Here is a 27,998-nt window from a genome sequence, read left to right as displayed (position 1 = left end):
GAAAATGAAAACACTCTGTTTTCCCAATTTATTATTTTATTGTCATAGTTGTTTGCTTTAATAACATTTGAACGCTCAAGCACACAGCCAGAACGCAACGAGAAACCAAAAACTGGGTCAAAGCAAAGGGAGACATGTACACCCAAGATAAACATTTGGTTTCAACTGGTTAAGTTCTCTCAAACAATTTCTTTTGCAATTTACTGAAAATCATTTTTATACTCCAAGCAAATCCTGGTCCACATCTGTTTACAGATATAACTTCTGCCATTTGTCACTGTCATTTATGAAAGAAAAAAAAAAACTAGAAGAAAAATATCATGTAATGATGAGTAGACCAGAGGAGGAGGTGGGGAGAGGTGGCGGGAGGGCTAACCCAGAAATGGCATAGCTGAGCTCTCAATATGAGAAAGCTGACTCGTGTGGACTTCATCTTGGTTTGTCGTTTGCTTAAAAACAGGTTTTCTTTTTCAGATGAGTTTTTTTACTGAAGCTGATCTTCGGCACGCAGAAGGGGGGCGTGACAGGGAGGTGCCGTCGCCGCTGACAACAGTGTGGGCGGGTTATAACCAAGCTCTGCCCGTTCCTTCTCACTAGGACTCTCAGAAAGCTCAGTCCTCTTCAGTCCCGCTCGGCGACCAGCTTCAGCACCTTTCCAATGGCGATGGTCTTACCTGAGACACACAGACAAAACACCAGTCACACTTCACTGAACTTAAATCCACATCGACATATCTGAGAAACTACAGGCTAAAATAACGTCTGATCAGCTCTTGTTGGCTCTCAGGACAGAGACTACAGTTTCAGTGACATGTTCACAACTTGTAGCTTCAACCTGAGAATGAGATGAGCAGCAGAATATGAAGAGTTCTGGGCTCCTGTATTTCACCTGCTGCTGAGGCTCCTGATTCACAACCATTTCAACTGTTGGTGTGATATGAATCAAAGGTGAACTGAGAGGTTCTGGGATTGATTTGGTCAGATCAGCTGATTGTTTCTCTAGAGAAGAGTCACCATGAGTCATAGGAACATCACAAGAAACTGTCATTAAGTACCAAATCACGAGCCTCTGAACGTTGTGTGTGGAGCCTTGCTACAACAGATGTCAGCTGTCACAGTTCACACACAGTAACAGGAACGTTCAGGACATGAACATGTTGACAACATGTTGATATAAAGTGAACAACATACTGACCTCTGCTCATCTACAACTTCCCTGTTGATCCACATCAAATATTACAACCCTGTTTCCCAAAAAGTTGGGACGCTGTGTAAAACGTAAATAGAAACAGAATGTGATTTTCAAAACACTGAAACCCCATCTTTAATTGAAAATTGCACAAAGACGACATATCAAATGTTGAAACTGAGAAATGTCATTTTTTAAATTTAGATGCCCATTTGAATTTGATGCCAGCAACATGTTTCAAAAGAGGAGAGGGACCATCCGGCTTGTTAACAGCACACAGTTCAAAAAGCAGCATCTGTGATGGTATGCAGGTATATTAGTGCACATGGCAAGGGTAACCTGCACATTTGTGATGGTACCATTAATGCTGGACAATGTATACAGGTTTTGGAGCAACATATGCTGCCAAGGGAAGACCTTGCTTATTTCAGCAAGGCAATGCAAAACCACATTCTGCAGGTATTACCACAGTTTGGCTCTGGAGTAAAATAGTCCAGGTGCTAAACTGGCCTGCCTACAGTCCTTTTTGTCAGCCATTGAAAATGTTTGGCGCAGTATGAAACGTAAAATACGACAAAGGAAATCCTGAACTGTTGAGCAGCTGAAATGGTAGGCTACATCAAGCAAGAATGGGAAAACATTCCACTTTCAAAATTACAGCAATTGGTTTCGTCAGTTCCCAAACACTCACAGAGTGAAGTTAAAAGAAGAGGTGATGCAACAGAGTGGTAAACATGACCCTGTCCCAACATTTTTGAAACATGTTGCTGGCATCAAATTAAAAATGGACATCTAATTTTCAAATAACTGACATTTCTCAGTTTCAGCATTTGATATGTCGTCTTAGAGCTATTTTCAATTAAATATGGGGTTTCAATGTTTTGAAAATCACATTGTTTCTATTTACGTTTTAACAGCGTCCAAACTTTTTGGGAAACAGGGTTGTGAAATCTCTTCACACCATCATGGTGTGTTTTTCTTTGACCTACAGTGTCCTCAATACTATAGAAAAACAAGTAGCAGCACATTTTCAGAATTTTGTCATTGACTTGGTGCTGAAGTATTGGTTCTTGTGACATTCCTGATCAGAACAAATGTCTACGCTCCACACAGAGGTCATACTGAACTGCTGTGTACAGACAGGCAGGATTTTCTTCTGGTTTCTGTAAACACATTTATAGCTTATTAAACTGACCGAGGATTAATTTTCCCTGAAAAATGCAAAACAACAACCAGCAGTATTTTTAGTTAGTTTTTTTTTTTAAGTTGAACAAGAATAATGAAGAGCAGCATCATTCTGCACAGTCAGTATCAGATGCTTTAAGTACAGACGTCCGCTGTAATGATCACTGAGCACAGACAGGTCCGTCGTTGATTCATCTGTTTGTGTTGACATCAGCCTGACATCTGCAGACAGATGTTGGCTGCTGTTTGCAGGGACAGATGGAATAAAGTTCACTCCACTTACACAGCCTCACGTCTCACAGCCAGAGACACAAACTGAGCTCTGATCAGGTCTGTCCCTGTGGTCGAGTCAGTGAGCACCCTGTGAACTGCAGTGGGTTCACACTGACTCCTGCTCATCCCACAGTTCATGAGACTGTTGTGACTCATACAGCAGCTGTCATCTACACGTTTTATAAACTTTGTAATAAGCCTGACCACTGCACTCACAACATCTAACCACTGAACACTGTGAACATTTAGCTCAGATGATACGTTGAATGGGAAAAGGCTCAAATGCAGAGATAGATTTGGGATTTGAACAATCCATATTTGATCAAATAAAAACTGATGAACCTGGAATATCTAACATCTACTATAGATACAGACTCGGGACTGTTTATTCATTGATTGTAATCTGAACATTGGAACTGGTGCCACGGCTTCATTTGTACTTTGAATCTCCTGTTATTTTATTTTTTCTACTTTTATGCTCCTTTAGTGTAGATGTATGAAGTATGTTACTGTCTATGTATTAATAGTGTATTTACACTCCACTATAGAAATCTACAGTTGCACAAAACACCTCCGGTTTTCTACTTCAGTATGACACTTAGGGTTTAATTTTTCCTTAGCTGAGGGAGTTACTTAAAAGGTGTTGCACAGAATCGCTTAGAATGTTTCCTTAGTTAAGGAAAAAAAGTTAAGTAATTTACAGCAATGAAAGGAGATTTTACATCGGTAAATTGTATTTTTTCGATTGAGACTGCCATTAGCACTTGTGATAGGCCTAACTATGATCACTTTTGGGAAGCGGGTAACATTAAAGAAGCCACTGTCTCATCATGCTGTTGTTTTCATGGGAACTTCACCATAGTGAACTTTGGTCACCAAGGTCTTTTGTGCAACAATTTTACTGACTTTAACAGATTCCTTAATTATAAGACTAAGATAAGCAAAACACCTTAAATACCTTAGTGAACATTTTTCGGAAACCTGAAGGATAAAACTCTGTGCAACTGTTTTTATTTCAAGGGAACTGTAACTTGAAGGAAAATCTTAACTTGAGGTTTTTTGTGAAACCAGCCCCTGACATTTCCTTTGAAATGACCTTAAAATCTTGTTGATACTTTTCTGTTATTAGTTTGATGAAGGTTTATTTTGAAGAGTTTAAAATGTAACACAGAACGTAGCTTTAGGTATTGACTGGTATATTTTCCAATAGTGACAGCAGGAGTATGAAGATGGTGCTGATGATTACAGTCAGCAGTAGAGCGAGGCCACTCACCTTCGTCCCGTAAGGTAAACCGTCCCATCTGAGGAAAGTCTTTAAAGGTCTCGAGGCAGATGGTTCCTGCTGTACGCAGACGGGCGATGCAGACCTGGTCCTGTTTGACGAATCGTGGGCGTGTCTTACTCTTCTCTCCCGACTTCTTGTCTACCAGACAGATTAAGGCCTGCCGAGGAGCAGAGAGTAACACAATGTCAGCACATACATATGTGTTGGATTAACTATCACTACAGCCACTCATAGTGACAGAAATGACATCATTCCCTTTATGTATTATGTTTGTGTTAATAGAGGAGGAGCAGAAGCAACATCTTTTAACCAAAACTCTTACAAATAATGAAGGGCATCATGTTACATCTGTTCAAATGCTTTTCAAACAGTCACTTGTGAGTCACTTCAGTGACTAATGTGAAACGTGTGTGAGACTGTGTGGACCAAGTTTCAGGTCTTACCGTAATCTGCACTTCTTCAATGCAGGTGTGGATGTGGAGGACCGCGTTGTAACCTGGACAGATGATGGATTTGTGTTCGATGATGACGATCTGAGGAGAGGACACTCACAGTTACGATGAGAAGACACTACACCAGCCACTTTACTGACTGTGGTGTTGGCCACTGAGGAAGCTACAACAGGTAGGATGAACCAAAACACCAGTTGAGCTCCCTCGTCCCAACAACCAGGACATGACTCTCAGTAGCGTCCGACCCACCCTCATCCAGAGAGAAAGTTACAAGTGACAGAATATCCTTCTTATTTTGTCTCACACACAGACCATGTCTCAATTCAGTGGCTGCATCCTTTGGTGGAGACGGTCTGGTCTATGGAGGATTTGTGTAACCAGCTGTGCCTGCCCTTACTGCTGCGTCGCTAAGTGCAGCTACTGTCGGCTAGCAACCTTGATAACACGCAACTTTTATTCACAAAAACTTGAGGTTTTAAAGCGCTTCATTTCAACAGTTGTACTATTAGCTGTTGAGAAGAGGAAGGCTTGAGAAGCTGGAAAGGTACTGTACCACTGTGTCACTGTATCACTTATTCTTTAGATGGTCATGGGGGGCGCTGGAGGACACCCACACACAAACTGTAACTGTGAGGCAACAATGCTAACCACTGCGTCACAGTGTCACCCACTATTCATTTTCTGACAAAAGACTCTTTAATAACTGCTGGATCATAAAGAGGCAAGTGTAGTTCAGGGAGAGGCAGAGCTGCTGTGTGGACTCACTTGGGCGTCGAAGGTGCGCCCTGAGTGGCAGAGGTTCTCAGCATTACACAGGATAAAGCCTGGCAGGATCTCCTCCTCCTCAATGCCCTTCAGCCGCAGCTTGAGGTTTTCTCCTGGCCCAGCGTCATCTGTCTCCACGTCGTCTGACAGGAGACTCAACACCTCCACCACATGCTGCATTGGGAGAGAAGCACGGGGTGAGACGAGGAGAGAGAAAGAGGAAATGTTTGACGTGTGTAGAAGAAAAGTGCTTGATGGTGTAAATAGAAGAATCAGATCAGAAAGCAGTAGATGAATTGATTCAATTTAATTATGAATTGGAGTTAAGTCAAGTGTGTGAGCATCATCCATACAAGGGCAGACAACAGACACTCCACATGTTGAATTTTCATTCGCCTGTTGAGTTTAAAAACAAACTACGTGTCTTATTACTAAATGACAGGGAGCTAGTTTACTGTGGTTGTCAGTAGAGCCTGACCGATTTATCGGTCGGACGGTTTTGGCCTCAGTATCAACGCATATATTGTCCGACCTGCGCCAATATGAATACTTTTATTCAGAAACAATAATGCAGTGGAAATGGTCGGGTCAAGTTATATAGGCAGCAGTTTATGTACATTTGATCCTTTGTTTTCATTCAAGTTTAATATATATACATATTTGTTCTTATGTTTTTCTTTGTTTTTTTTTTTTTTTTATTTAATTCCCAGTGAAGTTTACCATTTCAGTGCACTGATACATGACAATAAAGTTTGTTAAACTGTAAAATATCGTAAATGACGCCCTAAAAATGTAGTTTTAAATGTTCACTCTCGTGTCAGGGCTCCGGATTGTGATGATTGCATATGTGAACATAATTGAGAGTGTGTGAGACTCCAGCACAGGTACTGCGTTAGTCACTGTGGTTGAAATTAGGTTGCAGGGAGAGCACAGGAGGCTAATGTAGTTAGCTATGGTTTTGGTATGAATGGAATACTATGCTGTGTGTATTGTAGACTGAGTGGCACCTCTAAACTTGTTACTGGGTCAACACAGTTTAAGCTTGAAACCGAAGAAGCACAACAACAACGAGAAACAAACCCTGCAGGGATCGATGCATCAAGGTGCTGATGCGACCAACTGAGAAAGAGGAAAAGTTAGTCTGGAAGAAAGGCCTGTGGAATATCTTACCCTGTTTGGCATCATGACCAGCTGCTGTGCTTTACTGATGGAGCCCGACTCTAGTTTGCCCAGAATCACCGTGCCCATGTCCTGATGATGAGACAGAGTGTGTCAGAGTGGGTGAGAGTATCAGTCTAAGACAGGAAGTTTGTCGTTTCCTGCTGTTTCCACAACAAATAAAATGATTTTGCTTCATGTCCGAGTCTGACAGTCAACATGACACATAAACTGAGCTGTTTAACTGTGTGAATGTAAAGTCAGTGATTTAAAGATTTTGTCCAAATTCAGATATGATGTGAAAAAGTTGGGTAATAACATTTGCATTAAACACTCCCTTCACTCTGAACACAGTGCACCAGTGCCACAACATAAACAATCTGAAACAATAATCAGCCAGAGCTCAGAGTCAATCTTTAACACAAAGAACAGCAAATGTGCTCATTTTAGAAGATACACTTGTTCCCATATATCTGTCACACATCTGTAGGACAGATAACCAGGTGTAATACTGTTCAGAATCCATGTCTGCAGCTTGACCCTTTAATGAAAACTTACATTTAAACTATACTGAACCTACAGAGGGTTAAAAACAGACTCTTACCTTGTATTTGTCTACAATGGGCAATCTGACAGGACCATCACTTGATCTGTTGAAATTTGGCAAACTGTCCAAGTGTGGAATGAACGGTAAACCTCTGCAATGACATCAACCACAGAGAGCAGTTAGCTGGATGGATAAACAGGAGAAATCATTTGTGTCTCTACAGTTCCCACGCTGACCACAGAGAGCTGCTGACAGGAAGTGAAGGACTTACGTGTACCAGGAGCACATGTCAGTGGGCTCCTTCAGGTTGGCTCCTGTCAGCCCGGAGCATGGCATGAAATGAATGTCTTTCTTCGGGTTGAAGCCCACCTTCTTCAAAAATGGCACCAGTTTCTCCTTGCACTCCTCATACCTGAGGGTTCAGACAACAGGAGCTCAAGTCACTGCAGCACTGTACTGACACAGACCTCCACACAGCAAAACAAGTAACAGAGTCAGCGGATGAAGGTGTTAACCAGCTGGTATTGAAGAAACACCATGCATGTGGGATGTTGGGTAATTTGCTCTGGCTTTTGGGAAAGCATTTATTTTGAAGTAGAGACAGGAAGTGGCCCATTGGCATGAACTGAACGACTGCCATTATTGTTAACTAGTTAAAAAGTGGGCTTAAAGTTACAACCAACACTGTGTTATATTCAGATACTGTTGAGATTTCTAAGGTTTCTACATAAAGTGCACATTCATTTTACTCCAACATGGACATGCTTCTAATATACATGATGGTCAAGAAAATGCTGACAGTAACCAGGTTACCATCAAAAACCACAGCACCAAGACAGCTGTGCTTTGGATGCAACTCCTTGTTGTGGAGGAACACAGAGTCCATTTGGACCATAGTGACATGTCTTTGTTTTATTTCTTTTTGCACGCAATGTTAAGAGCTAGTGGATGACATCACAGCTAGAGTGGGAGAAGCTCTAGAACTTCTTCACACATCACATCATTGGACAGTGAGCCTCAAAGCGATGGGAGTCTCCTTCACCTTCAAAATGTTTCAAATGCTGTGCTGACAAGAATCAAGTCTGTGGTTTTTGCAATATATTTGTATATATTAGTATATTTTTTGTCGAATGACACAGCTATTGTGGCGTGTATCAGGAATGGGCAGGAAGAGGAGTACAGGAATCTGACAATGGCCTTCTGTGATCGGAGCGACAAGAACTGCCTCCTTCTGAACACCTCCAAGACCAATGAGATGGTCATGGACTTTCAGAGGTCTAGGCCCACCCTGAGGCCACTGAGGTCAGTGTCAGTATGAGTCTGTACGACACAAATGAAACTGAAAGTAATGTCCTTTGTACAGATTGCACTTTCAAAATTTCTCCAGGAATTTTCTAGTCAACATTATTTTATGGTGACCCATGAGCTGGTGTTTAGTTTAGAGATAAAGTATTAATTTTGTGGACTGTGAGTACACACACTTCTGAAGGGTGATCAGGGCTTTACACTCCAACTGTTTGATCACTGTTATCCATCTACTCACCTCTCAAGGCTCCAGTTGACTGTGGGATCGTCCATTTTATTCACCAGAACTATCAGGTGCTTGACACCAGCTGTTTTGGCCAACATGGCATGCTCCCGCGTCTGTCCGCCCTTCTCAAAACCAGTTTCAAACTCGCCTTTCCTGGCAGAGATCACCTGAGGAGCAGCACATTCATTCAGTCAGTGGTTTAGTCTACAATGTTTAAAGAGGTGATTCCTCGCAGGCCATTTAGTTTCATAATCAAGAGCGACAGACAACAAAACAGCCTGAGAAGTATCAAGGACGAGACTGTAGTACTGAACATGGCTGACTGGTTAAACACAAGCCAACAATGAGCAACAAGTGGTTGTTACAGTAAAATGTGTTTAAAGTTGGGTGAGTGTTCCTGTGGAAGTCAAGTATTCATGTTAAATTAAGTGTGGCATGATGCTGTATCAGAATATGAAAGTTACTTTCATGTTGACGTTTAAACAGCAGTTGAACTGTATCTCAAACGATACGATGAAATCTGATAATGATATATCGGCCAATTTTTATTTATTTATTTTTTTAAACATAAAACACATCTGTTATGCAACTTCTTGATGTTATCTGCACCAAGCTAACATCAGCCTGGCTTATTCATTGGTCTTCTAATAAACTGTTCAAACAGGCTTGGCTTTAAGGGTCTTTAGGTTGATTTTAATTCAGGAACTTTTTTAGCTTCTAAGGCTACTGGGCAGAAAAGGGGCTGCTAGTTAAGTCTTAAACTGATATTCCACACAGTTTGACAACACTGGTTATGTACATGACTTACCAGAACAGCCAAGTCTGCTTGTGATGCACCTCCAATCATGTTGGGGACAAAGCTTTTGTGGCCTGGAGCATCTAAAATGGTAAAGTGCTTTTTGTCTGTCTCAAAGTACGCTCGGCCCACCTCCACCGTCTTGCCTTTGTCCCTCTCCTCTTGGTTGGTGTCCAAAGCCCAAGATAGATACCTGAGACAAAAACAGTGATTTGCTGTTGTTGATTTGGTAACCAGTGGGCAATCAGAGACAATTTGGTTGATACCAGTATAGCGCATTTCCTCAAATTACAACAGGTCATCAATGAAAAGCTGGGTCTCCAATAATGGTGGGGGGTGTGGTTGATATGAACAAATAAAGGCCAACCCCCAAATACAGACCAGAAAAAGACCAGGGATGGATAAACTCCTGGTTCTTGGTTTGTAGTAACATACACATGTCAATAGATGGCAGCAGCTACACTGGAAATGACGTTACCATACAACCGGGTTCAAACTGACACATTGGTGGCAACTGTTTCACAATAAAGCCCAGTTAAGAAATGAAGGGTTTATGTCCATTAAAAGGCTAGGGGGCTTTTAATTTGAAATGCTTACAGGAAGTATTGTGAGTTTGTATTAATAGTGTAATGCAGCAACTTTAACAGGGCAAACGGAAGCGGATCAAAACAAGGCTTCATACTACAATACGACCAATGACTCATCAAACAGGGGGAGTTAGAAATAAACACCTGTGAACTTCTGCAGGCAAATAAAGGCACCCGTCACTATTTCAGTATCCATGATATTTACGCTAATGCTCTAAGCTAATACTGTCAAATGAACCCATAGCCACAAATGGTTCCTGGCAAAAACCTCTATTTCATTAAATCCTGTTTCACAGCTATAGTGATAGGCCATCACACATTTATAATAATAACTTAATTTATATAGCAGTTTTCTTAACATAGTTACAATGGGCTTAAAATTAATTCACACTTTTCCTTGTTCAGACAGAGCAGTGTGTGCACTCACCAGGTTTCTCGGTTCTTTTCCTTGGCTTCTCTTTCGTACTTTTCCAAGGTTCTCTTGTCTACCATGCCCGTTAGATACCTGTTGGAGAGGAAGGGAACAACTAAGAAACATACCTCAACAGGTCAAAGGCCTGATGTGATGAACGTAACCCCACTCAGTATGAGGAAAAGCAGAGAACCAAAAAGGGAGACTCACATGATTTGTCCGCCAATGGTGGACTTGCCAGCATCTGGGAAAGAAGCACATGGAGCGGCTTTAAATTTAAAACTCTGACATAACTTATGTTAAACTTTGGTCTGTGCCACCACCTCAGCAGGAGCTAAATGCTACGGAGGCTTTATCACAGGCTTATATTTCTCTCTTGGTCCCTTTACTTCTCTAATTCAATTGACAGATATGAGGTTTGATGACATTATGAGGACTAAATAAACAGAACCAACTTCAAAAAGGTCAGTCACTGCTCTCAGTGAACTCCAACAGTCAATCAATCAGTCCGTCAGCCACTGACTGATGGCTGAGTGTTGGCTACCTTAGCTACTTTCCACAGAAGAGAGTCTCCAGCAGGAACGAACCAGAGCAGCGTTCCAACACACAATTAATAAGTGAATAAACATGAGTGTCTAAATAGAGAGTGAGATGGATGAACAGACATACACTTACACCCTTTTTATACCAACGTTAACAGGTATAAGCAGGTTTTTAAAATGCATTCAACTGAGTGTTGAACTCACAATGCTGATCTGGAGCAGAGGAACATAATAGGCTTTGACCTAATCTTGTTTTCTTGTTTAAAGTGTCACATCTCAGCTGTCGTATAGAGTAGGGATCGACCGATATTTAGTTTTTTCAGGTAAGATACTGATTATCTGTAATCAAGGGATAACCGATATTTGGAACCAATATGCCAACATAAAACTACTGCTGTATAAGGACACTCACCGTGGCGTCCAGGTGTTTCCATTATGTTGTCCACCCCATTTATATCAGTGAAAGTAGGCTAAATAACAGAAACACCTCAGTATAATGATCATACAGTTGAATCAACAACTGTCTAAAACAATGTTAATAAAAATTGAACATTATAAACTCCATGCTGGAGGGTTTGTTGCGGTAATGTTGTATTGGACTACATTCGTTTTAGCTAGATATTCCTAATAAACTGACAACTGAGAGTATATTAGTAATTATCAGTTGTATGCACAGGCTGCAAAGTGCCTGACTGGAATTAACTGGTTGATTCCGGTGCCCTTCTCACCTGTGAACTAATTCACCCTCCCCTTTTAAAATGAAACGTAGTAACACGTTCACTCAGAGATATTTTATTTTAACAGTTATTTGTTAAAAAACATCACCAATAATCGTAAAATACTGAATATTACAACCGCTAATCGGCCAGGCCGATAATCGGTCGATCGCTATCACAGAGACAGTGGTCAGCTGGGCCATCATGTATACATGACTGACTCCAGCCCTGCTCCTCAGGTTAACAAATATGGTCTTTCATGATGAATCAACCGAGACAGCTTTGTTTGTTGTGTTACAGTAGGTACCACACTGATACCTGAACAGTCTGTGTGGAGTGACAACAGACGACAGTGTAAATGAGTCCTTGATACAGTGTGAAGGTGATAATCTTTTAGCTGGTGGCACACAGTGTCTGTACACTGGACAGCTGAGTAAACAGACACAAAACAGAAACACGGCAGCTGGAACATACATCCGTACATTGTTTTAGCCCCATCTGTTGTTAGCTATGATTTGCATGTGTGCAATTGCAATTGAATGTGTGAGCATTCAGAGAGTCTCAGTGGGCTCCTCCCCCACCATGTAGCAGTTTGGCAAAGGTAGTGTGAGCAGACAGTTTGAAAGCAGCACAATAGCTGTAATACAGCACTGTTCCAAATTTCCTCCATTATATTTTTGGCTGATAATATGAGCCCGGCCAGCCTCAATAAAATGAATGGTGACCAATTATAAACAAAACATCAATGAAACTAAATAAAACAGCATGAATCATTTTCACACTTCCACAAACTCCTCTGATGTCCACACAATTAACGAGACTGGGTACAAACCTAGTTGATGGCTTGGCCATGTTGCCCAGTTATGTCCAGCTGTGTCAGGAAATCACTGAGCCCTCTTTCAAAATAAAATTATATAGCTGAGATTGTTTTTAAAGCTTTAACTGATGTAGGTGTGTTAGTAAAGTTGGACTTCAGAGCTACATATTTATGTGTTTAAAATCCCTCCTGTGAATATCATCCTCCACTGACTGAACCACAGCCGACAGGTGTTTGCACTGACCTACGTGTCCGATGAATACGACATTGATGTGTTCCTTCTTGGGGGCGTCTGGTTGTGTAAGTGGAACCTTGGGCACTGGCGTTTCCTCTTCCTCCTCCATCATTTCTGGAGCCGTTTCCTCCGTTGTTGCTGCCACTGCTGGCCCCCGGTCCCCGCCTCCTGGCTCCTCCTCGTTTGGCTCAGCCTCTTTCTGGTCCCATGGCTCCTCTGTGGTCATCTCTGTGTCGCCGTTCTCCACCGGAGCTGCACAGCCACAAACACAGCGCACGTTATTCACTGGCTTTTCCTTCATCTTGACAAACTGCTTAAAACTATGGCTATGGAGATGCGTTAAGCATGGACAGGTCATGGTTTTGACTGCAGTGTTTATTTATCTGAGCGTAAAATCTAGGTGAATACTGATGATCCACAGCATGTGTTTTTTTTCCTGTTACTAGACATATTTTCTTAGCATTTTCTGTCACAAAGACCACGTCTGCTGTAAATCACAATGTGTCACACTGCAAAAGGAAAGACAAGAACCAAATTAAATAATAAACAAGTTCATAATTTAAGTTTAAGACACAAATTCACACCAGAAAACAAACTAAGTGTAGTTTGCTTTGTAACAACTGCAGAAAGCAATGAAATACTCCTCTATGTCCAATTTTAATGAATGGATAGCTTTAATGTGTAAAATGGCCATATATGAACGGGTGACATACACACTGCGTGTGAGATCTCCTTAATGAAAACATGTATTGTGCAGTCACTGTGATCTTTGACCTCTGAGCACCAAAATCTTAGTAGTTCATCTTTGAGTCCAAGTGAATGTTTGTACGAGTTTTGAAGAAATTCCCTTAGATATCACCTTCATGAAAATAGGACAGACAGACCTTGGGCCCTAGCTGTTGCCGGTTATATTTTATATTTCACAGTTTACATTAACATTCATTAACACATATATGTCTACTAAACAACTCACTACTGTAGTTGCAACATCTCAGTGAAGCTTTCCGTATTTCTGTTCATCTTTATTCAATCAGGACCAGCAGTGAATCAGAGGTAAAGCCACCACAGCGCTGCGACAGGGACCCCGAGTTCTCTCTATGAAGTGCAGAGCTACAACAGCACAGTAATGGACACTAGGCACCACAGGAGGAGACAAAACGGGAAACATAGACAGTGCTCTGACATCAAGTCTCCTACACCTATCAGCAGAACTGCAGAGAACACATCCTGGTTCAGAGCAGAACCAGTTTGGGTTCCTCATGAATCCTTTTAATCTGATTTGGAAAACCTAAGTTAACTATTTCCATGTGCAGACACACCACCAGCTCATCAAGCTTTACATGACAGGCAACCTTTCCCTGTGTTTATCTCAGAGTCCAGAATATGTCACCTCTCCATTCCTGGGGACCACAGGTGAAAATGGTACACAGTACCTCTGAATGACAAACAATACCAGAGAATAGTGCATCTTCCCACAGGGACATCTCTGACACCTTGGGGTCAATGCGTTTACAAAGTATTCACACACAGTATTTACACCACATTACAATTTCTCATGATGTGATCACATGATAAGACACCGAGTTCTGTTTCTCATCATCTTTATCTGAACACAGACACAGGGCTGCAACATGCAGCTTTTCTGCATGTTTTCAGTTTGGTTGAATATTTACCAAAGATGGAAAAGGGGGAAGTTACAGTTCAGCTCATATGAACACACTGCTTCAAACTAAGGCCTCAATTACACTCCCTTGCAAAAGTGCACATGCACAGCTGCAGACAGTTTCTTATTACACTTCTTTTAGTCTGGAGGAGCAGTTGAGGCCTTGTTGTGTAGTGGCTGATACGAATGTGTAGGGCACACAGACATCCACAGAGCCTCACATACACTCCGATAGTACGAATAACACTAGCTTAAAACCTGATGCTGGCCTGTTTAAGTTGAATGTTCAGGATCAATTACCTGCTGAACGGGGAAATGTCATCCAGTGAGTTTTGCAGCACTCATCCTGCTGCTTCTGTCAGCAGTCAAAGCATCAGTAAATACCAGTGTTCTACCTCCACTGAAGCCAGACCCAGCTCCACGTTTGACACATGAGGAGTTGGGTTTGGATCATCAGCTGTTTCTGTTTTTCTCCATTTGTTTCTTTTTGGATGTTTTCACAAACTGCAGTCTGGCCTCTCTCTTTAAGTTTGCATCTTGTGGTGAATCCACAGGGCTTTCCACAAAGATATGGAGTAGTGAGAGAAAAGGTTTGTTCACAAAAGCCCAAATTTGGCGATACATTCTAATGCCAGTACTCCATCATATACACTGATCTTAATTATTGCATATTTTAATGAGATTGCCAACCCAACTGTAAACAGTGAATTCTTGTGAAGGAGAATTAAGCTTCTTGTGCACAAATATCAAAACCTTTGGTCAATGAAAGTGCTGCATTTAATATTAATATCAATATCTATTTACAGACTGTGTGTGTTTTACAGTCTGTAAATAGCTATTAATATTTTAAACCATGTCTATTCCTACTGATCAGAACAGTCATTCATGGTTCTGGATCCTCTGCCTGCTCCATAAAATACAAACACGTTTGTCTGAATCATGAAGCAAATGATCAGGATCTAAAACTAAATCACACGCTGCATCAGCAAAATAACATTCTTGATCAACTGATGGGAAGTTTTCTTCACTACTTCTCCAATGAAAAACTCCATACCTGTAGTCAGTAAGAAGGTACTCTTTAAGAAGACTCACTCATTTACACACAGAAATGTAAACCATGGATAAAATGTATGATGTGGAGAAATTTGGGGAATCTGACATTAGTTTGCAGAACTGGTCGATGGCAAAAAAAAAAATACAAACACTTTCTAGTACATTTTCATGTATAAAGTTAGTGTGACGCCGAGGAATAGCTATATCCTCCCCATCTGACAGAGACCTGATATTTTGACATCATCATCTGTTCTAGTGTGCGTTTGCAATGTCTCTTAAAGATGGCTCTGTTGTAAAATGTGGAAAGTAAACACAGATTATTCATTAAGTTGTTAATTAAGCCCATGAACATCTGTGTGGTGTATGTGGGAAGTGTTTCTGGTTGCTTCCACCAGTATTCGTATAAGTTGCCTTACTATTGAGGATGTCCGGTCTCTGCAATCAGTGCAATTTTTCATGGGTTTTGTCAATTATTTTGCTAATATTTGTCAATTGCTGAAGACAACTCTCAACTCTGTACTCTGCAGGACACACACACACTCACTCATATAGAGCATGTGGGGGTGGGGCATTTCTCTATCACCATGCTCACATTGTTTTAGAGCAGAGTCATGAAACGTACACACTGGACTTCATGAGTAGTCGGCTGTTTGGCTGGCAGCGTATGGAAAGCTCTGTGTGCAGTCATGAAGGGGTTTTTGTCTGCTGTCAATCAACTCTGAGCAACGTGAGCCCTTTTGTGCATGAACTGATGTTGAAAGGACACACAGGTGTCCAAAAAAAACTTCTGGTTACTTTTTCTGGTATTTTTGCCTTGATAGTGACAGTGGAGAGACAGGAGCAGCAGAAGAGAGGGGATGAACTGGATTCGATTCAACACCAGGACTCAGCTGATCCACTCAAATTGAATGAGCTGAAGCTCAGGGCCTGAAGAACAAAAAATGTGTAACTGTCCAAACACTTAAGGCCTGGATATAGTGTTCTGATTGTAACATACACATACACAGGGTTTTATGGCAGGGACTGCCATAAATAAATGGTTTAACTTCTTTGGTTCATGACATTTAAGGATGGATGCAATTTCTACCTGTGATCCCTCACCACAGTGTGTGTCTGTTTGTGAGCAGTTTAACAAAGTGATGAGGTGTAACCACACATAGTTCCTTGTAAAAGGCACAAATGTTTTTTCTCTTATTTCCTGTTTTGTCTCTCAACTCCCACAGATTTATCTTGCGACCCATTTCCCCTGACCCCCAGGTTGGAAACCACTCCCATAAAATCATATTGTATAATGATACAATTGTATTGTACATTATTTCTTATTGTTTTTAACCAATTGTTTTACAGCCCAACACTTTTGTGCTGCCATTATCTAGCAAGCATCATGAAGGTTTCCTTTCTCTATCAAAAATACAGAAGTTCAGAGGCTTTTGAAAAGCCTCCATCTTTCTCTATGATTGTCAATTTTACTGCTTCAAAATTTTTCTGGATTGAGAATATTTGAGAACGACCAAACTATTACTAGAACCGGGCTGCGACATTTTACAGGCTGCCACATGAGGTTTAGAGAAATCGCTACATTATAAACTGTGAGCAAATTTAAGCAAGAGAAATCTTATTACCTTTAAATGAGCTATTTGCAAGTTTTGCTATGGGGACATAGCCAACATTAGCTTTAACAGCTGTTTACTTACCAGTCTTGCCAAGAGCTTCAGTCACCATTATGTTTACAATTCAAGAAGTTACAATATGCCCTCTCATCAGCACTACTTCTTCAGGGCGGACTGGACGCTACTGTGACTCCCTTTTGGAAAGTGATGAAACGGGCCGGCCTGGCCGTAGCTAGCATGCTAACTTCAGTAGAGGAAAAGAGATAGTTCTTGGTCAGTACAGGAACAAAGTTTGATGCTGAACTCGTAATGTTTCTTCTGGATTACAAAGTAAACAGCTGTTAATGCTGATGTTAGCTATGTAGCAATAGCTAAACTTAGGTACCTACCTCCAAAAGGTAGGTACATAACTACTACTATTTTCTCTGAATTATCATTTTACAGTGCCTACTATACAAACTTAGGCAGTGTATGCAGTCAACCAGCTTTAGGACCCATGTATGTACTACAGTCATGTAATGTTATCAATGTTTAATATTTTACTATTCTTACTATTATATATAATATCGCTGCACACATGGCCCACAAGATATATTCCTACAAGAAGCACAACCTTAGTTCACAATAATCACACTTCACCAGTTTACAACTCAGCTGAATGTTGTAGCTTTATCTCCCTCTGAAATAAGGTCATGTCTGTTTAAAGTGATAATGAAACACTGACTGAGTGAATGACCAATGACCAGAGACACAACACAAGACAAATTGATGCCAATCTCTAACAAAACTGACTATTCAGTTAATTTGCAGTCAGAGAGGGGGAATAGAGCTTTCAGACAAACTGAACTTCTGTAATTGGGCCTCAGTGACTGATGTAAGGGTCACTTTAGGCTTTGTTAATCCTATCTGTTCACTGTGGCCCACACCAGCCAGGACAATGAGGTGAGCAGTAACAACGCGTATGTGACACATGGCACAGAGGGAACCCAGCTTCAACGCAGACTCCATACATACCAGTACTTTCTGACACCTCCATGCTGGAGATTTTTTCAACAGCAACTGAAAAAAGAAACAATGGTTGAGTTAATGTTTAAGTCCAACTGCATGAAGTCCAACCTGCTCCACCTGCTGCAGGCTGAACTCTGTTAAATGAACAGTGTGGCAACTGACTGTGGAAATAATACAAAAGTGTATTTTCTTTAACCTCCAAAAGGAGATTTCACTTTGCCCTCACAGGCCTCTTTCAGTCAAGGCTAGAGGAAGACACCAGAGCCCAATATATACACAGGACTTCCCAACAGTTTGTCATGTGGAGCACAAACTTCAAACTTCCATCTGTTAATGCTGACAGTGAGTGGTATTAATGTCGACAACAGTAGAAGGTTTGGAAACCAGTGAAATGCTCAATGAGCATCACAGTGTCTGTCAAACAATATAAGTTCAGCGGATACAGGACGTGCTAATGTAAAAAAGCAAAAACAAACAAACAAAAAAAAAAACACTTCCTAAGATTTCTGTTGTGTTAATACTGCATTCAACCCGGTCCAGGTCTCTGGTCAGCCTTGACGCGGGTTTCAATGACACATTTTGCTCCACTCTTGACCAACGGTGCGTCAGTACATCCACGTCACGCGAAACATTCACGTTCCCACTAATTTCTCTCCCAAACACCACCTTGACTTTAATCATCGGGGTGTTAGAAAACGGCCACAGGGGTGTTTGCAGTGACACCCACCTTGGTTCCGTTTACAGTTTAATATTAAATTAACGATAGAACTTGTCACCTGAACTCTGAGCGAGACAGAAGCTCGGTACTCTGTTGTGAAACCGCACCACTAACGAACATGCTAGGTGGCTATTGCCGGTTGGTTAAAGAAGCCGATGCCGGCTGGGTTGATCACTTTTTACACAGTTATGCCAGTGCTCAACAAGCTACACAACAAGACTAAGTAACATTAACCGTATCAATAGGTTGTAGTTAGAGTTACACAGCGTAAGGCGCGCAGCATGTATATTACTACATCAACCAAACGCCGCAGCAGTTAGCTAGTTTGTCGCGCTTCAAGAAACGCGTGTCTGTGGAGTGGCTAAGTGAGCTAGCAACTACCCAGCCCAAGCTCGTGTTGGCGGCTAGCTAACTGCTAGCTAACGTAGCTCCCCAACGTGACTGTGAACTTACCAGCGGAATTGAGATTTTCCGAGTGTGCTTTCATGGCGAAAGACGGAACAAATTCGGCGGCATTTATATTGGGCACAAACGGTTTAGCATTCACGTTGAGAGTCGTGAATGCGGGTTCAAGTTGTCCGTCGATTGTGGCCTCCAAATCGTCCTCTTGTTCCCAGGAATCAGGGGCAGTGTCTCTCGGGTCCATCGTTGGTCTTGGATTTTCACTACTGTGAGATTTGAGCTGCGCAGTTCTTGGTCTACGTGGGTGTCCGCCCGAAACCCGACGTTAAGGTCACCCCTCAGAGGTATCGAGCGCGTCCCAACTCGAAGTGTAATGTTTTGTCTCCTGCTCAGGTGAAATTCAGCCACCGGCTTCTATCGGTACGGACGCCAGAGAGGATATTCGACTCAGCACTCCCAGAGACAGTCCGCGTGAGCTAATGCGTCCCGTCAGTCGACGTGCTACCCGCGGTGCCCTCTGGGATATGAAGTCTTATTCAAGAGCGTAAAACGTTTGCTTTAAAGGAGTTTTTAGGGCAAGAAAACTATATTTCCCAAAGGCTCGTGGGAGACAGTTTACGTCAGTAGTTTCTGACATTTTCAGGAACCGCAGATTCGACTCAGGTTTTGTAGCAGATGGAAAATGACTTAAGCTCAATAATACAACTTAATTCACTCACTCATATAAACTCATTTTCGTTTGGAAGGTTCACTATACTCAGGTTCAACATTTTAACTCTCACATTGAATCTCCTATAAATATGGGATTTCGAAAAATTCCTCATGAAGATTTGTTGAGAAAGTTTTTTCACTAATTGTAGCAACAATAATAACGTTATTAAACTTCACCCTGTTCCCCAAACTAATGAGAAAAATGAAGACAATACAACAGCAACGTACTGAGTTCATGATTTAATTTTAAAAAAAAACACCAATCTCAGTCACTGAAGTCATTCCCTTTTTCCTTTTATCCATTAATGGATTCAGTCTCATTGACATGGAGTAAGTCATACAACTACACTACATTAATCAACAAATAAATCATATAAAAAGCTCCTAAGGGATAATCTTGACTGATCAAATAAATTGAAACGCATTATCTTGTGTACGTAATGTGTATCATCTCTGAAAATTTAGTGGTTTTGAATATGCCCTCAGGCGTTTAACTGGTCCGACCATTAAATTACCAGTTCAACTAGAGACAGTGGCCTGTTCATATAAAAGAAACTCCTGAAGGTGTAAACTTCACATTCAGAGGACATAACTTGCCAGTTCAGCTTTTACATTAAAGTGTGATGTAATTATTTGTTATGATTATATGATCATTGTTAGTTCACATAACAGCAACTCAATGAAACCAACACTTGTAGAATATAATGCAACTAGGACTCACTTCCTGTGCATGAAGCGGTGGATGGACTAGATCTGGAGATCTGTTGCACTAGATTGTACACGTGTTACAATTTCTATGTCCATTACTGTGTATGTGAAAATATAAGAGACAATTAAAAGACATAATATAAAAGACCAGGGCCAAGTCACAAGTAAGTCTAAAGTCTTGGCTACAAAAGTCTGAAGACAAGACCAACGACCTGGACTTGGGTCCAGTCCAGTCCTAAATTTTAAATATCAAAATATTTAAGAGCAAAATGACATGTGTCTCGGTGTGTCATTCTTATTTCTGAGCTCAATGTTTTGCATATTACACCGACAAACGCACCCTTCTCCCTCCTGCTTGTGCAATGTGATTGGTTGTTGTCGGATTGACTCAAAGTTTAGCTTTTTTTTTTGTGACACATCATTGTTAATCTTTGGGTTTGGGAAGGATATCAAGTCATTCCAGGTTCAACGGCTAATTCCAAGTGAATGTACGAGTCAAAGTCGTGTTGCAAATAAGTTTTCGTTGTCAAGTTTTAAGTGATGAATGAGTCAAATCTGTCTCAAGTCCAAGTCATGTGACTCAAGTCCACACCTCTGGTTATCAGTATTATTTTAAATCAGTTTTATTTGTATTGTAGTGCATGTTTTACTGCTGGTTGTCAAGGCCTCAGATTCACACATGAAGGCAGATTGTGAACACATGTAGATTCAGTTTTGAGTCCAGTCACGGTTTCACTCGCCCACCACCGCTGCCTCAGACTGGCTCTGTTCTAAACTTCTACAGTTTCCACTCCAAAAGTCATTTGGCTCCTTTTCTAGCACCATTACAGATATGCTGTAGTATTACCCTTTTATTTGTAAAATTCTGTTACAAGGTGTACATGTACACACACAGCACTTTTCCATTATGTAATTATCTCATTTTGTCATTATATGTGCATATATATGCATTACATGTGCATTATGTGCTGGGGCTCAAGTACAATTACAGTTAGGTGTATTTAAGAACATATGCTGACTAACTGCATCATTGACACACCAGTCGCATTGACTGACCAAGAGGAAGACTGAAAATCAGCTGGAGAGGTTGAACTACTACAGAAAGCCGTGGCCTCACATTCAGACTAGAAAACTTACAATTTAATCTGTTGACAGACAGAATGTACACAACAAACGTGTTTCTGTGCTGTAAATTAATTGTAGAAAATATTCAAGAGGAAGGATTCTGCTGATTAAATACAATCATTCAAGACAGTGAAAGCTGCAGGACATTTCATATCAAACCAAAAGTTCTTCATCAAACATAGAAAGTTATTGATTCAACTTTGCATTATAATCACATGACAAAAATAATCATTAATCTGCTTCATTTACACCATTTAAGAAATTAAATAAAGAACAGTAGTATCTACAGAACAAGTGCAATAAAGCTTTTGTAATCTCCTCTGTGTTAATTCCTTATTAAACCATTTTAATAACTCTTTACAGTAAATGTTCCACCCCCTGCCTCAGTCTACTACAGGGCCAGTCCAGCCACATCTGTCTTCAGGTTTTCATTGTTGGACATTTTCCTTTTGTTTTAATGTTTTACATTCAGGTAAAGCCATTACTACCACATCTACTGAGGCTCATTCACTCCCACTGAACTCCAATATCATATATGAAACACTGACAATCCCTTAATGATGAGAAGCTGCTCCTCATGTTTTTTTTTTTTTTTTTACAGAAATTTGCATGTTCTGCATGTTCCCATCACAGTTTCATATCAAGTGTGGATTCACCTGGGCCTTATTTTCCCATGTGTTTGTTTGAGCATAAAGCTGAAAGTTTTACAGACTCATCTCAAAGAGTTCAGATCTTCATCAGTCCAGTCACACAAACTGTCTATAAATGGAGATGATTTAGTTCTGTGGCTACTCTCCTAGAGGTGGACATCCAGAACACAGATGATCAGTAATATAGCAAAGTAACACTGCTCTCCAAAACTAGAATCCCCTCCTCATCGTTGTATCCCTCCGCCACTCAGACTAGTTTCAGGTTGCATCCCTAATATTAAACATTTGTGACAAATTTTGTCATAATTTCTGTGTGAAGTTTTGAGTAATGTCTAAAAGGTGTTTTGTGATGTCACAGTGACCTTGACCTTTGACCATCAAGATCTCATCAGTCTATCCTTGGAGTCTGGTGGCTTTGTGTAAGAATCTTGTTGTCAGACACTCAGAGTAACAATCTGAACCTGTTGCTGGAAGGAACAAGGAACGCTGAATGACACAGATCAAACGCCCCGTTGTTTATGTTGTAGCAGCTGTTTAGCAGTTGCCTGGTCGACTGTTCTGATTGTAAGGATTTTTGTCCCTATCAATCATTTACATCCAAACACATGGAAAATCAGGCCCAGGTTAAAAAATGTGAGTTATCTTTTAAGGCCCCGACACAATCTGTTTGTTACACATTACACTGTGTGAGATGGTCGACTACAACCTGTCAGACTCTACAGTGTAATATCAGTATTGAGGGCACATTTACCAACAGTTTCAATGTCATGTCGGACACTGTTTGTGTCATTTCATACTGTGTTCTGATTGGTTGGTTTGTGGGTGTGGCTACACTGAGCAGACTGTCTTTGGTTTCCAAAGCTCAGATCAGTCTTTGGTGAACGTGTCTCACCATTGACTGATTTTCATCTGGGACCGCACAGTGCATCAGGGTCTTTAGGATTTCCTCTGAAAATGTCCCGGTGTGATAGGCACACTACAAAGTAATGTACAATCATGTAAAACAGAATGTTACAGGATGTTACTGAAGTGCACACAACGTGCTGAGACTCTGCCTTTGCTGCTTTGTGATTATTATTCATACCAAGGGAAGCAAAAGATGGGACGTTGGTGTCGGGGGGGTGAATTTCAAAGCCTCACACAATCAACTGAGCTGTTCGACACAGTGAAAGGAAAAAAGAGACACAAACAAACAAAATAAGAACCAAGAGACCATCCATCATCACAGACCATCCTGTGATGGGATCACAGCAGCTGCTCAAGCCCAGCACTCAGTAATTATTACTACATTACCAGCTACAACAGTGGGGCCGATATCGCTTTCACCTTGTGAGTCTATACTGCTGTGTGTCTGTTCGCTCTTAGTTGGAGTTAGCTACACCAGTACTCAGTACGCATTGGTCCGACAACACCCATCTTTGAACTCAGCCTTCATTTTGATCTCACCTACACACCTGTAAAGTTTTGTGACTGTATCTTACAGATTGTGACAAAAACCTGTCCACACACATATAAACACCTGCCAGGACCTCCTCTGTGGAAGTTGCTGCTACAGTCAGTGTCTCCAGGAACACCTTTTGTCATGATGACACACACACACGGATCAATATGCAAAAAAAAAAAAAATCCTAGTGCGATTATTTCGGCAGATGTTGTGAAATGTCCCACAATTTTAGTGGGAACAGTTTAGAGTTTAGTTTTAGAGTAGTTTCTGTATTTCATTTTCACTGAAAGAAACACATAAATTGCCACACATGATGATTTCTGTGACATCTGGAAAATAATGTTTGTAGCCGCTGCGTCTCTGTAGCACCACAATGCTCCGTTTATGGTCACACATTTGACACATTTAACATTTATCAAAAAAAAAAAAACTGCAGCTCCTGAGATTTGGAAATTGCACTTGGTCATATTGTGATTTCAATAATATTGTTCACAAGGTGAAAACGATACCAGCCACGCTGTTGCAGCTGGTCAACACCTGGATGCCACTCTAACATTGCACTTGAGAATCACAGGGTGGTCCAGGACAGGAAGTAGTCTGACTGAAGACTGGCAGGATGTTTTTGAGAAAGAAAAGAAATATTCCACATACAGTAAATACATAACAAGCCCTGCCCCTCTGCGGCAAGAGGCCTCTCGCTGCTCACAAAATAAGAAACATCTACAGAAGAATTAAAAACATGTTATAACTCTAAACCCAGCTGTAACTGTAAAGGGAATAAAGTTGTGGTGATGGAGTGTTGGGGCCACTGTTGTAACAAAGTCTGAGAGTTTCAGAATGATCTTAATGTTTTGACAAAAGTCAGAATTTGCAAAAATTGCAACATTATGACTGATAATTTTAGGAGAAAAGGTGATATTATGGGAACAATGTTGTAATTTTACGATCACAAGTTTGATTTTGAGAATACGTTAATGATGTTATGATAAAGCTATATTTGAATTCTCTGTAGTTAACAGAACAGTAGTGTACTGACATTTACTAAATGAGGAGCGTGGAGGATCTGAAGGTTTTAGGTTTGAGCACATTATCACCAACTGTAGCTACACACTGTCAGACTGAGCTCAGGGTGAGACCTGACAAAATTACAGTCCACTTGTTGCACAGTGACTGTATGTAATGACACAGGTATCATGCGGCTGGTGTGCACAGAGAGCACAGCTGTATACTTATAAAATGACTGCAGTGGAAACAGGAACGACAGTAACTGTGTGTGTGAACAGTGCACAGGCAGTGATCTACTGTACACAGTCCAATAATACAACATGTTGTTTTTCTGCCTCAAAACATGACCAGTCTCATAATACCACCTTTTCCTGTAAAGTTATGAATTTATCTCAGAATTTTTCTTATGAAATTACATCTTTATCTTGTAACATCAGGTCTTTATAAAATTACAGATGTGTCTTGTAATGTGACTTTTTCATCTTGTAGATCAAGACTGTTTTTGTAAAATTACAATGAATTTCTTTACTTTCCTTGTAAAGCTACAACTCCCTCTCTAATTATCTCAGATAACTTTTTCTTGTACAATAACAACTTCATCTTAAAATTATTTTTTTGTAAAATGACAGTTTTACTTTTATAATGTGACCAGTTAATATAAAACGACAGTTTTATCTTGTAATAGCATGTTATAAGTATTTTTTTTCATTCAAGATGTGATGTTTCTAATGGAAAAACTGTGGCCTTATTCTTGTCGTTTTGTGAATTTTTTTTTTCATCCTCATAATGTTTGATTTCTCAGAATATTTGGACTATATTTTTCCTGCAGTGACTCTAACGATCCATCACAGTGTTGCGGGGCAGTGCTCACATGAAGGGAGTGTTTGAAGCTTGGAAGCAGGTGACTGCTGTCATTAGGAGCCATTTGTAATTAAATACTTCTCTTCCTCTACAGATTAATTTGATCATAAATTATTATAGTCAGTAATTGGGCAAGTTAAATACATTTTGCGTGTAGACTATTTACAGTGAGGAATCTAAACATTTTAATTGCAGCACTCATTGCTTAAATATTTAGCTGCTTTATTTCCAGTTGAGTGCTCAGGTGAATGGAGTATTAAAGAATCATATTTCTCTTTATATCTAAAAAAAAAATCAGTGTGCAATATGGCTACTCCTCTGCTCTATGATCAGGACACACACAGAGATCAGTGTAAAAATCAAGACAGAGTCACTGAACTCTATTCCATCCTGTGTTTAAAGGAAAAATCCACCCAGAAACACTTCACTCCATCCTGTGGTCAAGTGTATTCTTGAATACACAGTAAGCCAGAGATGACAGAGTCAAAGATATTTGTAGTGTTTGACAGCAGAACATTTTTCATCAGTGTAAAGGCAGCAATCATACAGAGGCAGGTACAGTACACCTGTTCACCCCCAGACAGAAGCCTCAACAGACCCATCACTGCTCATTTCACTAACAAGTCGTACGTGAATGAATGAAATGAAAACAGCTTGTTTATGTCCCTACAGGAGTGATTAAACATGGCAAGAAAAATGTGAGCGATCATCAGGCAGAGGAAACATATATTAAAACTCTATCACTAAATCAGTAGAATGCATCGGGTACGATGTAAATGTATCCATGGGTGGATTTCTCTTTTAACTCTGAGGTCCTCTCTGACCTGACACATCAGACGGAGACACGCTGCCTGATCTAGTTCCATCGGTTTTCCTTCACATCTGGAAGAGTTACATTCACACTGAAATCCCTTTTTAAACATCTGTTAGGCTGGTACCATTTAGAGGACAGCTGGAAGACATGTGCACAGACTCGTCCTATCTAAAGCTCTGCTCCACCTCTTGGTCTTCAGACGGCCTCTCCTCTGAGGCCTCCTCAGTCTCCACCTGTGCCTGCACCTGCTCAGAGGACTCCTGGACTTCCTGTGGTGAGACGTCACTTCCAGTGTGTGAGTCCTCTGGTGCAGGTGGAGTGGGGGGAGGGTGGATGCTGCTGCTCACAGTGACACTCTCCTCCCTGGTCGTCTCATCGGCTTGTCCGATGGAGCTGGTCTCACTGAAGGAGTCGGAGCTCGCCCCTGGGCGCTGGAATAACCTCTGACCTGTGAGAAAACATAAAGACAGGAAGTGAACAAGGTGAGTGTTGGTTAACCTGCAGCAGCAGAGGGAAATATGTGTTGGTGTTGAGGCAAATGTTTCCACACTGACAATATTTAGAAGCCTGTCAAAAAAACCTGAGGCAAAGCCTGAAGTGACAAAAACACAAATCAACACACTGTAGATGAAGAAAACTTCATATCTGATCCAACAGAATCACCACTTCAATGGATCTGCTCATGGGGATGAAGTATATCTGTGAAAATGTTTTCACATCAAGTTTAAGTTTCACGGGGACGCCTCGGTGTCTCACCTGGTAGAGCGCGTACCATTAGTCCTAAGTGCAGCAGCCTGGGTTTGGGTCCAACCTATGTCTCTTTGCTGCATGTCATCCGCTCTCTCTCTCCCCAACTTTCCTGTCTCTCTCACACTGTTCCAAGAATAAAGGCATTAAAAGCCCAAAAAATGACTTAAGAAAAAAAAAAAAAAAAAAAAAAAAGAAACTTTCACAAACAGAGCTGAACTCTGACGGAACAGCGAGCTGAAAAGTCCAAAGTGGAGGACGCTATGGAAGCCTATTGGCTGTGTTGCACCATCTACAGATGACTTAGCAAGACTATTTATATGACACCTTTCAAAAACAAGGGTTGTCAAAGTGCTTTCAACCCACAGTCTGTAACTTCTGCCTCTATAGGGTCACTCAATCAAAACAATAATAAAAGACGGTGTCGGGTGACGTCATGAAATAGCGTGGGATCATGGGAGTTGTTGTCTCCTCCCGGTTTGGATTCCTTCAGTGTCAGTGGTTAAGGAAATCAAACAGACCCGGTGATTCTAACCGTTTGACATTTAAAGTCAGTGTTTGAGCGATGCTGTACGGAGGACAGAGACGTCAGGGAAGAGTTGGGCTGAGATTGATGCTAACCTTTGTTCTGATTGTTTCTCTGATAACTTATGAACCAGACGTTCAGCAGGTTTTTACCAGCAGCTGAATTATCCAGAGAGGTGTCCTCCTCTCCATAACAAAACACCAGGGGATTCAAACCACTAGAAAAACTGAATAAAGCAGTTTGACTTTAAAATCAGAGATTCACAGATGCTGTTCAGTGACACAGGACAAGGCGTCTCCAGCAGCTGGGAGCTGAGCTGTCTAACATTTCCTCAGCTTGTTTCTCTGATAACTTCAGATCCAGACGTCCGACGACTAAAATCCTTCATCTGGTTCAAATATAGAGCTGAAAACCACCAAGGTGTAAAAAATGTTTGTCACTTAAAACTAGATAAAAGTCAATG

The 27,998-nt window shown here is 40.9% G+C and overlaps 2 protein-coding genes across 4 annotated transcripts in view; both read right to left on the bottom strand.

The window, feature by feature from the left end:
* Nucleotides 1-18: 18 nt before the first annotated feature.
* On the bottom strand, nt 19-19,420 carry gspt1l (G1 to S phase transition 1, like). 2 transcript variants are annotated; one of them, XM_056401802.1, is made up of 14 exons: nt 18,996-19,420; nt 17,831-17,875; nt 12,500-12,742; nt 10,391-10,424; nt 10,196-10,273; nt 9,194-9,374; nt 8,398-8,552; nt 7,126-7,266; nt 6,912-7,005; nt 6,320-6,400; nt 5,150-5,323; nt 4,376-4,465; nt 3,921-4,089; nt 19-674 (listed from the first exon to the last, which is right to left on the bottom strand). In XM_056401802.1, the coding sequence occupies exons 1-14, from the start codon at nt 19,186-19,188 to the stop codon at nt 622-624; spliced, it is 1,731 nt and encodes a 576-aa protein (XP_056257777.1). In that variant the 5' UTR covers nt 19,189-19,420; the 3' UTR covers nt 19-621. The 2 variants fall into 2 exon arrangements, with proteins under 2 accessions (XP_056257777.1, XP_056257778.1); XM_056401803.1 differs by lacking the exon at nt 17,831-17,875.
* Nucleotides 19,421-19,882: 462 nt separating this feature from the next.
* pdxdc1 (pyridoxal-dependent decarboxylase domain containing 1) overlaps nt 19,883-27,998 on the bottom strand; it is a 41,592-nt gene continuing 33,476 nt past the window's right edge. For both annotated transcript variants that reach the window (XM_056401072.1, XM_056401071.1), the window contains exon 23: nt 19,883-26,710. In XM_056401072.1, the coding sequence (XP_056257047.1) occupies nt 26,427-26,710 (284 nt within the window). In that variant the 3' untranslated portion in view covers nt 19,883-26,426. The remainder of the gene's footprint in view (nt 26,711-27,998) is intronic.

Source organism: Seriola aureovittata, chromosome 17, assembly GCF_021018895.1.
Source record: "Seriola aureovittata isolate HTS-2021-v1 ecotype China chromosome 17, ASM2101889v1, whole genome shotgun sequence".
Lineage (NCBI taxonomy): Eukaryota > Metazoa > Chordata > Actinopteri > Carangiformes > Carangidae > Seriola > Seriola aureovittata.
This window is presented reverse-complemented; position numbering and strand designations above follow the sequence as displayed.

What these genes read in the sequence shown, in the direction of transcription:
- gspt1l (XM_056401802.1), bottom strand. Translation starts at nt 19,188, where the DNA reads ATGGACCCGAGAGACACTGCCCCTGATTCCTGGGAACAAGAGGACGAT. An exon ending in CGTATTCATCGGACACGTAG is followed by an intron (nt 10,425 to 12,499) that starts GTCAGTGCAAAC and finishes CTTCTTTCCCAG; the next exon opens with ATGCTGGCAAGTCCACCATT. An exon ending in GAAAAGAACCGAGAAACCTG is followed by an intron (nt 9,375 to 10,195) that starts GTGAGTGCACAC and finishes TTTTTGTCTCAG; the next exon opens with GTATCTATCTTGGGCTTTGG.